Source organism: Ornithorhynchus anatinus, chromosome 12 (genome assembly GCF_004115215.2).
Source record: "Ornithorhynchus anatinus isolate Pmale09 chromosome 12, mOrnAna1.pri.v4, whole genome shotgun sequence".
Classification (NCBI taxonomy): Eukaryota; Metazoa; Chordata; class Mammalia; order Monotremata; family Ornithorhynchidae; genus Ornithorhynchus; species Ornithorhynchus anatinus.
In genome coordinates, this window is record NC_041739.1 from 53839976 (window position 1) to 53852233 (window position 12258).

The following is a 12258-nucleotide window of genomic DNA, read 5'->3' on the forward strand; positions in this document are numbered from 1 at the left end:
GTTTAAAACCAAAGCAAACCTCTTAAATGTACGTGGATTAATGCGAAGAATTTTTTTTCCCTCAATGCTGGCTCGATCTATAAAACTGTTAACTGTTTGTATTTTAGCTCATATTTCTGAACATCCAAACCAGCAACCCAGTCACAAAATTCAGATCACCATGGGTTCTACAGAAGCACGTGTTGATTATATGGGATCAAGTATTCTCATGGGTATCTTCAGTAATGCTGATCTTAAGCTACAGGATGAGTGGAAAGTGAACCTGTACAACACTTTGGATTCAAGCATGTCTGATAAAAGGTATCGTGCAACACATTTTTCCTTTATGCTCATTGATTCTGTCTCAGGTACTTTACTTCGCATTTTCATATTTCCTGAATTATTTTATTCTAGCAGATTATTTTACTTGGGGCAGTGTAGTGAGAAGTAAATGAACATAAACATTATGATTTGTTTTGTGATCTAGTGAAATTTTTGTTCATGGAGATTTGAAGTGGGATATTTTCCAAGTGATGATTTCACGATCGACCACGCCCGACCTGATAAAAATAGGAATGAAGCTCCAGGAGTTCTTCACACAGCAATTTGACACCAGCAAACGTGCTCTGTCTACCTGGGGGCCAGTTCCTTATCTCCCACCGAAGACTATGACCAATAACTTAGAGAAAAATTCGCAAGAACAGTGTAAGAAATCTACTTTACGCTTTGATATTTTAGTCCTTACTCAGGATCTATAAGCATTCGAACCAAGATAAAATTCTCACGTTGGTAAAAGTTTTAACAACTGCCTCATTTTAGCAAGTTCTTCACTGAGAAAAAGCATTATTCCGTCAGGGAAATAAGATGTTGGCTGGGTATGTACTTCTCTAGAGTGTTAGCTCGTTGTGGGCTGTGAACATTTCTGCTAACTCTGTTGTATTGTCTTTCAGAAGTACTTAATACAGTGCTCTGCACATAGTAAGTAAGAGCTCAAGAAATACCCTTGATTGATTAATTGATTCTTTAAAGAAGAGGTGTTGACTAAGACTTTTTCCAAAGCTCTAAATATATATTATGAGTGTCAGATGAGCTTAACACCAAATTTTGGCCCTTGGCATTTTAGTTTGTTTTGGTATTTAACATTTACAGTGTGCCAAGCACTGTCCTATGTATATAAATACAGCTGATCAGACACAGTTCCTTTCCCATCCATGCCTCTCAGTCGACAAGAGGTTAGACAGAAGGTTCCGTGCAAGGTCACTGAACTGTTCCAACTGTCTCTTACCATCAGTCAAATTTAACTTTTTTTCAATCTTACAGCAAGTTGGAAATCAGCATCATTTTGTGTATCAAAACAAAAAGTGACATCAAGGATGAACCTGGTTGTTTCTAGAAAGAAGCTTATTTTCCCTTGAGAGCATCTGACTTTTTATATCTGGTACCATTCATTTGAGACTCAAGCTATGGGATGAATATTTGAGCTTAGTTTATAAAACGTTTTTTATCTGGATTAATATGTGGAACTCAAAGATAACTAACCTGTAAAAAGACTTTCCAGCTATCTCCCAATCTGCTCGTGCCTAATTGGACTATATGTTGTTCTAGAGAAAAGGCCAACCTGCCTGTCCATGCTGAAATAGGACCCCGACTAGACATATTTTGGTGGGGAGGCATGATTTAATCCAGTGTGTCTGAATCTTTGAAGGAACAGGCTTGAGTCACTTTTAACTACTACTCTTCATAATGATGATGCCTTAAATTTATTTTCCAAAGCACTTTAAAATTATTACATTTAACTTCAAGACATCACTATGGGGTATTATTCCCATTTTACAGATGCGTAAATTGAAGATTATTTTTAGGGTATTTAAGTGCTTACTTTGTGCTAGGCACTGTACTAAGTGCTGAGGTAGATGCAAACTAATCGGGTTAAACACAGTGCAAGTCCCACAAGAGGCTCACAGTCCTAATCCTCATTCTACAGATGAGATAACTGAGGCACAGAGGAGTGAAGTGACTTGTCCAGGGCCACAAGGCTGCCAATTAGTGGATCTGGGATTAGAACCCAGGTCCTCTGACTCCCAGGCCTGTGCTCTGTCCGCTGGGCCACAGTGCTTCTTGTGAATTGGTCACTCAGCACAAAGTTTGAACTAAAATTTGGGTGTATGTAACATCAGCTCTGCCCTCTTGCCACCAGAGAGCACCACTAACCGTTAAGCTCTAGTTCCTAACGGTTAACTTTTGTTATTTCAAAAACACCGTCTTTACCACAAATTATTTTTTTTTTACCTTTAGCGTATTTCCTTTTTGTCCTCGTTTATCTTTTGGAAAGTGAAATCAGCTACCAGAAGCCTATTACTTTGCTGGCAGCGATGTACCAGCCACACCCTTCCCTTGAAGCCCTAAAATCCCCTCAAGCGTGGCTCAGGCTGACATTCCGGGGCCAGGCCCCCAGAAGCCAGATGAGGGAGGGACCCTGCCTCACTCTGTCTCCCATCTTATTCAGTCGGATTTATTGAGCGCTTACTGTGTGCAGAGCACTGTACTGAGCGCACGGGCATGGCTGGACCCTCTCTGACTTATGGGTGGGAAGAAGGATGTTTTCAGGAAGAGGAGTTGAATATACCCAGCAGAAGTCTCAGGTTTATTTGATGGTGCAGAGGTCGCAGGCAATTTGAATCTGCACATTGGACATCGTGTTGGGCATATCCCGGGATACTGTGGCACATTTACGTTTCCAAGCCCCAGGAGACTTGGTAATAATCCACACAAGTCTGACCTAGAAATATCTTAAGATGCTCTGCCCCAACTTGATTTGTCCAGGTAATAGTCTACTAAAGTAAAACAACTAAAGTCAAGAAGTCAAAACATGGTTAAACCACTTGTTCTTTTGGGAAGTTCCCCATGATTTTTGACAATTGCCTTTTTAATTGGGCTGATTTAACTATGGGGACTTCATCCATACAGTGTCAAGCAATTTGACTTGAGGTGTTTTAATTAATGGGGCAGACCACCTAGGACACTTCACACACTGTGACTGAGCCCACCTGAGGGTTTAGGCTTAGCCTGTGCAGAATCTTCCCACCCACAACCATCTTACCTTTCCAGTGTTACGGCGACTCTGCCCGACCTCGTCTTCTCTAGGAACCTGCTGGCTAAAGGAACAGCCACTATCTGTCTGTGAGAGTTTTTAAGACCCAACGTGAGTGGGCTCCTTCCCCTCCAGCCACCTCGAAGCCCAACTCAGCCCTTCTCCTGAAACTTCCCCTCCCACTGGCATACCACAAGTCACTGACTCTGTCTGATTCTACCTTGTTTCTTCCCTTCCATCTTTGGAAGATCACAAGCACATCTGAATTTGTGTGTATGTGTCTGTGTGTTTTGCAGTGCTGGACGCAGCTCACCACCGCCACTGGCCAGGAGTATTGAAGGTGGTGTCGGGGTGCCATATATCCTTATTTCAGATTCCACTGCCAGAGGACGGAATGCAATTTGGAGGATCGATGAGTCTGCATGGGAATCACATGACGCTGGCTTGCTTCCACGGCCCTAATTTCCGCTCAAAATCATGGGCACTCTTTCATTTAGAAGAACCTAACATTGCATTTTGGACAGAAGCCCAGAAGATCTGGGAAGACGGTAACTAGAACGATCATGCTCTTTGTAAATATATTATCTTCAGATTTTGAATTTTAGAATTTCTTAATACATTTCCCAACACTTGTATGTTTTCCTTATTCAATGGGTATGGCTTTTTGAGTTTGGAAGAATATAATTAAGGGGTCAATTAGCAGGACCTTTTTTAAGTTGGGATTGAAATTTCAAATGTTTTGGATTTAAATCATAATTTTCATAATTCATGACTAGCAGCCTAATGGCAAATGGTAATAATTCTTTCCCCACATTTGAAAAGTAAGCAAATGGGTAAACAGTTCAATGTGACAACTACCTCTTGACATACACTGAAATGTTAAAATCCTGAGGTTGGGGCAACAAACTTTTGTATCAGTCCAAAACTTTACTGTAGCCAAATCTTAATTTTACGATGACACTTCCACATTTCTGACACCAGAGATAAGCAGATACTGACCCCAGGAGGCAGTAATCCATGCAAATTCCAGACTATTTGCAGAAATCCCCCAGGAACAAAATTTGATGCATTTAAAATTATTCAAGTCCTCCAAGTGTTACATTCCAAAATTCATGTAAATTCAGTTGATAAAAATGGAAATGTGGACAGTTATTCACACAAATTTGTATTTGTTATTTTTGGTATGAACTGCTTACCATGTGTTAAGCCCCAGCATAAATACAGTATAATCAGATTTGTCACAGTCCACTTGGACGCACACAAGTGGAGTTAATTGACCATGGATGTATTAGGAGGGATTTGCTTATCATTACAATCCTATCTTGGCAGCGAAAATGTTAAGCAAGTTCATAAATTTTAAAAAATCTATTTGGGTTTAGCTCTAATTAAACCTGTAAATATATGTATATATGTATATATATATATATATATATGTATATCTATATCTCTATACATTATGTATATGTATGAGATTGAAAATCTAGTTAAATTTGAGTTAAACCATGGAGGTCCGTATCCTCCTTATGCTGGTTCTGACATTATTGGCCTAGATAGGATTGCCAGGTTTTCACTGGCAATATGTGGATTGTGTCAAGATCTGGGACATATTAGAGGTCTGTTAGGGGCTTCTCCCTGCTCTCCTCTCCTATCCCCTTCCGTCCATTCATTCAAACATCACAGATCTTAAGTATGACTGTCACATTTCCTGATCGGGCAGTTGCAGTGAATTGGCTGGCCCTGGTAGCATGGGGTGTTGCCTTGCCAGTGATTGAACTGTAAACTCCTCTTAGAGAGGAGAAAAAAGCAGCTGCAGAGGCCGAGCAAGTGACTTGCCCAGAAGAAGGGATGTTTTCTCCTTTTAGCTCTGATGGGCACTGAGAGCGCATTGGGAGCAGAGGAAAGCGACTGATTTATCGTCCACTTTCCTCTTCCCCTGTCCAGTACCCCATTTTTGCAGACGCCTAAGCCACTTCCCCCAGTACGGGAGACCTGATATGATACATTTAGTTCTGTTCTTCCCTGAAGCTGCCCAATCCTGTACTACTTCCCTAACCTTCTGAAATAACAGGCTTATGCCTGTTTCTCTTTGAGGATCGTCAAGGTGACAGTGAGCTCACCACTGCCTCAGCTCCTCCTGGCAGCCCACCCCTCTGGACCGGCCAAGGCACTTGCTCCAGGCCTGTCAAGAGTTCATGGTGGCCTGGTGGTGTTCCAGAGAGACTTTGGCTCAGCTCTGCTTCAGGGACTTGGGGATGAGAGCTGGGAGTGTCTGTTCAGCCTAATGAGAGCTGCAATGAGACTTGGGGATAGGTGGGCTGGGAGTGTCTGTTCAGCCACACCAGAGACGTCTAACCTTGCTGTGAGAATTCCAGGCTGAGGTTAATCTTCCCAGCTGAATCACTGTAATCCCAAGATTACAGCCTGCACACCATGGATAGAACTCCAGAAGGACAAAAGCAGGTCACCACAGGTGCCACACACATTTGAGTTGCCACCAGGTTCCCCAGCCCTGCCTTTACACAGGGTTGCCTCAATGCCCCGCTAAGGCGGGTTTAAGGCATGGACTTTATAAATAAACCCTGAAGACTTCAAGAGTTATGCACCCTAATGAGTCCAGGTCCCACTGCTTTGAGTGTGCTACAAAAGCACTTTCTAGTCCTTGAAAATGCTCCGTGTAACCTGATAACTCTTCCTTGGGCCAGGTTCCAGTGATCACTCGACATATATTGTGCAAACACTGGATTTTCATTTGGGTCACAATACTATGGTCACCAAACCCTGTGGCGCTTTAGAGAGTCCCATGGCAACAATAACCAAGATAACCAGACGCCGCCATGAAAATCCTCCCCATGGAGTGGCCAGTGTAAAAGAATGGTTCAATTATGTGACTGCAACAAGGAATGAAGGTTAGTCCCGTGGATCTTTTGGTCTGGAGCCTCTTGAAAAAGGTCATTGAAGAGTTTTAAATGGATGAAACTTTAACCCGAAGAGATCTCTTCACCTTTGGGAAAGGTTGTTGTAAATTAGAACAGAGTGAAACTATGGTACATTTTTTTCTGTGGATGAATAATAGGTTTCCAGATCTCTCTTACCAGGAGATTTACAACCTAGTTTCCATTTGTTATATTTGAACACCCTGTAAGAAAAATTGAGGTGATTCGGGTGTTCTCACTTTCCTAGGAGTTTTTATTATGTCTAGAAGGCCAGATCTCAGTTTGCATGATTAGAGCTGCAATTAGTGATTCTTGAGAAAACCATGTACGTTCTAGGTGAGTGCTTCTGTAAGTGGGAAGCAGAGGGGTCTGCTGCGAGGTAGATCAGGATCAAAGACGGTCACTGTGGAGTGGGATCAGAGACTTGGAGGCTTCCCGCCTGGTGATTATTTGAGGGCAAAGAGCTGAGAGTTTGAAAGTGACCTTTTACAAGGTGGAAAGAGTCCTAGTTTAGAGAGAGAGTGTGACAGTCGAGAAGATAATATGGATACATAAAACTGGAAGGGAACTGTGAAGTATTTTCAGTGCCCAAAACCCCTAGTTCCATGCCTGACTTACAGAAGTCAAAGAAATCCTGGAAATTTCAGTGCAGAAGTAGCCTGGGCCCTTGCTATGAAATGCAGTTTCCTTCCTCAAATTTGGGGAGGATTTAATTTCTTAACTCCTTATGATATATTGACTGTTTAGGGTGATTCCTCTGAAAAGTATACCCAACTCACCCAATACCTCCTCTGAACATCTGGGTGGATAGAGCCCTGTCAAATGTACTTTGAGGATGTTTCAGACTACCAACCGTGACTTTGTGTTTAAATTTTCCCTATTGAATGAACAAATCCTGCAGTGTAAAGTTCACTTCACTTGCTGCCTGTGTGTGTTGTGTATTTTTAGGCTAAACATAGATGGCGGCATTGATTAAATGTGGCTTCTCTTCTTTTCTCCTGCAGAGCTGAACCTGCTCCGAAATGTCGATGCCAATAATGCAGAGAGCAGCACCACTGTGAAGAGCTCCAGCTTGCTGAGCGGCTTCCGGGGCGGGTCCAGTTACAATCATGAAACAGAAACCATCTTTGCCTTACCCCGCATGCAGCTGGACTTCAAATCCATTCACGTTCAAGAACCTCAGGAACCATCAATCCAGGGTGCAGTGGTTGTCTTTCTCTTTTCCATCCCCTGCTGGTCAAGACTATCGTTTGAGCTGGGGGACGGGGACTGCGGTTATCTAGGAAGCTTTAATTAGCCCCAAGGTGCAGTCCAGTGCTGTTCAGTTGATGCTCTGTGTCTTTAACAAGTTCATAGATGGCAATTTTGGATGTTTATCCTGAGAGGACTAAAGAGGAACGGGTTCCCCACACAAAACTAGGGACCCTCTTTTGAATTAGATGCTTCCTAATGAGAGCTGCAAATAATGGAATAGGAAACTGGAAAGAAGAAAAAGGCCAATTTAAAGGGGAAAATTAAGAGAAGCCCAAGGATAAGAGGAGAGGGTCCCAGGAATAGAGGTGGGATCCCACTATCTCAAGAAAGTGGAGAGCCTCTGTTTGGTGGAGGGCTGGGCTCTCCCTATCTTCTAGCCAGCCTCCGCAAGGGCCACAGTCTAGGTTCCAACCCAGTTTGAGCCACGTTTGTCCCATCCCAAAGCTCCAGCCAAGTCCACTGGGGCCCAGCTTCGGGTGTTTGATTACCCTGTGGGCACACAGGGATAGATGCCTGTGTGTTTCATACAAACCCAGTGGCCTGGCACCCTGAGCCTGAAGGGCCCTGATGCTCACAGGGCCACCTTACCCCGGCCACATCCAGTTTTGCCGGGCCCAGTTGTGTCCAGTGGCTTGACATTCAGGGTTCTAGGACAACTTCCCTGACTAGACTCTATTCTCTGAACTTCGGTCTCGTCTGTCCCACTACTGACCCCTTGCCCATGTCCTCCTTCAGGCCCCTTCATATCCGATCATCCATCACTCTCTCCACCTTCAGTACCGTCTTAAAATCACATCTCCTCCTCCCAGACTAAACCCTTCATTTCCCCCATCCACCCTTCCCTCTATGTAGACTATGCACTGATCTCTGTCCGTCTTAAGCACTTTGAAACTTGCCCTAGCCCCCACAGTACTTAGGTAAATACCCTTATACTTGACCATTTCCCCTTCCTGTAATTTATTTTAACATCTGTCTCCCCCTGTAGACTGTAAACTCCTTGTGGATGGAGATTGTGTTTACCATTTCTTTTTATATTTTACTTTCCCAAGTGCTTAATGAAGTGCTCTCCACACAGCAAATGATCAGTAAATACCATTGATAGGTAGCTCCTGTGCTTTTCTGCCCTCTTTCTGAGACTGGGGAACAAGACAGGTTGTGTTCCACCTCATACACACTCCCTGAGAAGCCAGCCAGCTGTAATTCAGGGCTGGGCCACTTCACATCAAGGATGGTGGGGAGACGAAGGGGCAATACAAAACTAAGCCTGTGTCTTTTGTCGTTCCACAGACACCAACGTTAAACCAAAGGTCGAATGCAGCGTGGTCACAGAATTTACCGACCACATTTGCGTGACTATGGATGCCGAGCTAATCATGTTTTTGCACGACTTGGTGTCTGCTTACCTAAAAGAAAAAGAAAAGGGTAGGCAGTGTTACCTTTCTCTCTTTGAATTGCAGGAAAACTTGACTACATTTGCTTGCCATTCATATATGAGTTTTTCAGTAGTGATGGAGTCTCCTGTCGGGACCGATGAATGAGCCTAGATCCATAAACTTCAGGTCAGAGAACCTGCAGAAAGAAATGAATTTTAGTGCTCGGGGTTTGAGGAGTGCCATTCAGGCTCTCTCATCCCTGTGAGTCATTTTCTCACAGGAGCATGGGATGCAATGGGCAAGAAAGCTGGCAGAGGTGTAATATGTTACCAAGAGCACGTGAAGGTTTTTTTTCCCAGTAGTGGTGGCACAGTGGAGGGACATTTTGTAATTTCAAACCTTCAGTCTTCAATACAGGAAAATTGGATTTCTTTTTTCATCTTTTGGATTCTGTAAATTGTGAACTGTGTCCCCCTCATTCAATGCTTAGTGATACTCTAAACTGCTTTCCAAAAATGTATGTTTTCTGATTCACGTCTCTTCCTTTCTGTCCCCAGCTATCTTTCCACCTCGAATTTTGTCCACTCGACCTGGGCAGAAAAGTCCAATTACTGTTCACGATGACAGTTCCTCCGAAAAAGAAAGAGAGGAAAGCATCAGTTATACTACGGTAGACTGGAGAGATTTCATGTGCAATACTTGGCATTTGGAACCCACACTCAGGTGCGTAACACACATAACACAAGGGCAGGCATTCACTTTATCAGTATCTCTGGAAATGCCAGGGGAAAGGGGCTTCTAAAATGGAGCATGTTGGCATTGTCAACCAAACGTGCCACTTTCTGCAGGGCAATTTTCAAAGCTTTTCTCAGACTCATTTTCCTTATTGGAGGAGAAGGAGGCTTTCACCATGACCAGATGTGGAGGTGATGTCTCTTCAGAAGCAGTAGAGTTGGGGGCAGGGAGTCTTCCAAATTCCGTGCCCAGAGACTTTAGGGGAGCACGTACGTGCCCCTCCGATTTCCTTCATGCCAAAGAAGGGAGTCGTTCATATTCCATCCACCAGCTCCAACTGTAGACCCTCTCCAGAGTACCAGAGCTACCAGAGGAGACTGGATGGGGTTAACAAGCCATCCTGACTGCCCCTGTGGGTTACACTCAGCTGCTCTCAGGAGCCAAGCTTGGGCCACTTGGGTTTATCCGAGCCAGTGGCTGTTATATTGTACTCTGCCAAGGGCTTAGAACAGTGCTCTGCACCCAGTAATCGTCAGTAAATACAATTCTCTGACTCTTTGGATTCACCCCTTCCATTCTTGTGACCTCAAGGAAAGGGGAAAATCAACAGAAGCCACCTATGACTGGACCACTCTTTCAGGCTGAGGGGAATCCTTACTTGGATGAGCAGATAGCACCCAGGATCAACTGCAATTCCAGGATCGCATAGCTATCTAAGAGTGGGAATTAGAGAAAGGGTTTTTGGCTCTGAGGGGGCAGAGTATGACCACTTCATCAATTGTCACTGACACTGCTTCCTCCCCTGCTCTCTCCCGACCAAACCCCAACATTATAGTCATATTGGCAAAAACATCAGGGGCCAGGCAGTTGAAGTTATATCCCTAGCCCTGTGGATGGCCCCTTTTTTGGGGATGGGAGAGATGGAGGACGCTTACAGCTTCCCCTTCCCCAAATCTCTTCAGTCTGGACCCTCGAAACTATGACGAGAACCTCTGTCAGCCTCCAAGAAGAGAATGTTAGAATGTGAGAGCCGCTGCCTTGGCCAAATAAGTCATGCTTTGAGGAAAAAGCCTTATTTGATTTGTGCCTGTTTCACACGTGATAGTTTCTCTGCGGTGATGTCACAGGAAGTCACATTTTTTAACTTGACTCAAATGATAATGTTATCCATAGGCACCTGGTTAGAAACAACAGATTTCATGGTTTTTTAAAAAATATGCCCTGTTACCAAGCAATTACGAGAATGGAGTTCTTAATTCTATTTATTGCTGTCTTGATTCTATTTATTGCTGTCTTGATTCTATTTATTGCTATTGTTTTTGTCTGTCTCCCCCATCAGACTGTAAGCCCGTCAAAGGGCAGGGACTGTCTCTACCTGTTACCGATTTGTACATTCCAAACGCTTAGTACAGTGCTCTGCACATAGTAAGCGCTCAATAAATACTATTGAATGAATGAATGAATTCATAGGAGACAGCTGTAGTCTGCTCTGTGGCTTAAGTAATAATCCAGGAATGCTGCTGTGCTACAGACCTGGGCAGGCCATTTGACAATTGGCATTTGACAATTGGACGTTGCCAGTCGAACCTATTCCAGACTTGGAAATGAAAATATTCACTCACTTCCGCACTCCATCTTCCTGAAATGTAAGAGACCAGAGATGGCCAAGAGGTTTGTGGGGAGAGGATCTCTAAGGAGTCTAGTTGCTTACTCACCCAGAGACTCCCTCATTGGCCCAACCAACCATACAATCGCTTACCCAGGTGCTTGGGCCAGGAAGTTACTAAGTGTCCAGTTAGGCCGGAAAGGTGCAGTTCAAATCAGATAAGATCTACTGACCTAGAAGAGCGTTTTCAAAAGCTCGAGAGCCAGCCACAAGATTAGGAACCGTTTGGGATTGGAGCGGCCGGCGGGAAGAGAGCTCATCAGGACTGCAGTATGTTGCATAGGCAGCTGTGCACAAGCTCATGGCTTTTCGATTAGAGACATCCCACGTCCATCTTTATGATGCAACGTGAACACAGAGCTTGTTTGTAGTTAGAGGTTTGGGAGCTAAGGGCCCCTTGAGGGGGCTCCAAAGTCCCCACTTCTGTGTAAAGTAGCATCGTTAATTGGGACTACTTCTCATTTCAGATTAATTTCTTGGACTGGCCGAAAGATTGACCCGGTGGGGGTTGACTACATTCTTCAAAAGTTGGGCTTTCATCATGCCAGGACTACTATTCCCAAGTGGCTTCAGCGAGGTGTCATGGACCCATTGGACAAGGTTCTGTCGGTCCTAATCAAAAAGCTGGGGACGGCCCTCCAGGATGAAAAAGAAAAGAAAGGAAAAGACAAAGAAGAACACTAAAAGCAGCCGTATCTGTGAAATTTATAATTTTATTTCCGTTAAATTTATTACACCGAAGTATTTTATTGTATAATAAAATTATTTTAAGTTTGATTTAAAGAGAATTCTAATAGCTTTTTGCTCCTTTATTAAACATTTGTGAGTTTAATTGTTTACTGTGGTACTCTCCACCATTTTGTATACAGTCAAGTATTGCATGATGTAAATTTTGTGAAATAAGAGAAACTCTGTAAATCTGTCGAGCATTCATAATTATGTGCAATATCATTCCTGCATCTTTAAAATATTTGCAGATTAACTGTGAATTTTCGAGACTCATTGGCTGGTCATAACTTAAATCTTGTTGATAATGTATTTTTTTTTTTGGTCAGTGGCTTTTTTCCCTTTGTTGTATAAATTTCTGTATATATGGTTTATGGAACTGTGATATGGTTGCCATAGTGCAAAACTGTTGTTACTGCTGTAATAAAGCCTCATTAACTTGTTTGAGATTTCTTTGGGATGTACCTTTTATAGTTTAAAGGTAACTCCTTGTAGCCTGAA

The 12258-nt window shown here is 43.4% G+C and overlaps 1 protein-coding gene and 1 long non-coding RNA gene across 13 annotated transcripts in view; one reads left to right on the forward strand and one right to left on the reverse strand.

Annotated features, from left to right (window-relative positions):
- Positions 1–12206, forward strand: part of KIAA1109 (KIAA1109 ortholog) — a 192660-nt gene extending 180454 nt beyond the window's left edge. For all 12 annotated transcript variants that reach the window (XM_029076442.1, XM_029076441.2, XM_029076443.2 and 9 more), the window contains 8 exons: positions 108–300; positions 467–684; positions 3367–3618; positions 5773–5976; positions 7008–7202; positions 8545–8679; positions 9188–9353; positions 11499–12206. In XM_029076442.1, the coding sequence (XP_028932275.1) occupies positions 108–300; positions 467–684; positions 3367–3618; positions 5773–5976; positions 7008–7202; positions 8545–8679; positions 9188–9353; positions 11499–11715 (1580 nt within the window). In that variant the 3' untranslated portion in view covers positions 11716–12206. The remainder of the gene's footprint in view (positions 1–107; positions 301–466; positions 685–3366; positions 3619–5772; positions 5977–7007; positions 7203–8544; positions 8680–9187; positions 9354–11498) is intronic.
- LOC114815444 lies at positions 7197–11334 on the reverse strand. The gene is made up of 3 exons (XR_003763219.1): positions 11205–11334; positions 8694–8826; positions 7197–7481 (listed from the first exon to the last, which is right to left on the reverse strand). It is a non-coding gene; the product is annotated as an uncharacterized LOC114815444 (long non-coding RNA).
- Positions 12207–12258: the final 52 nt, after the last annotated feature.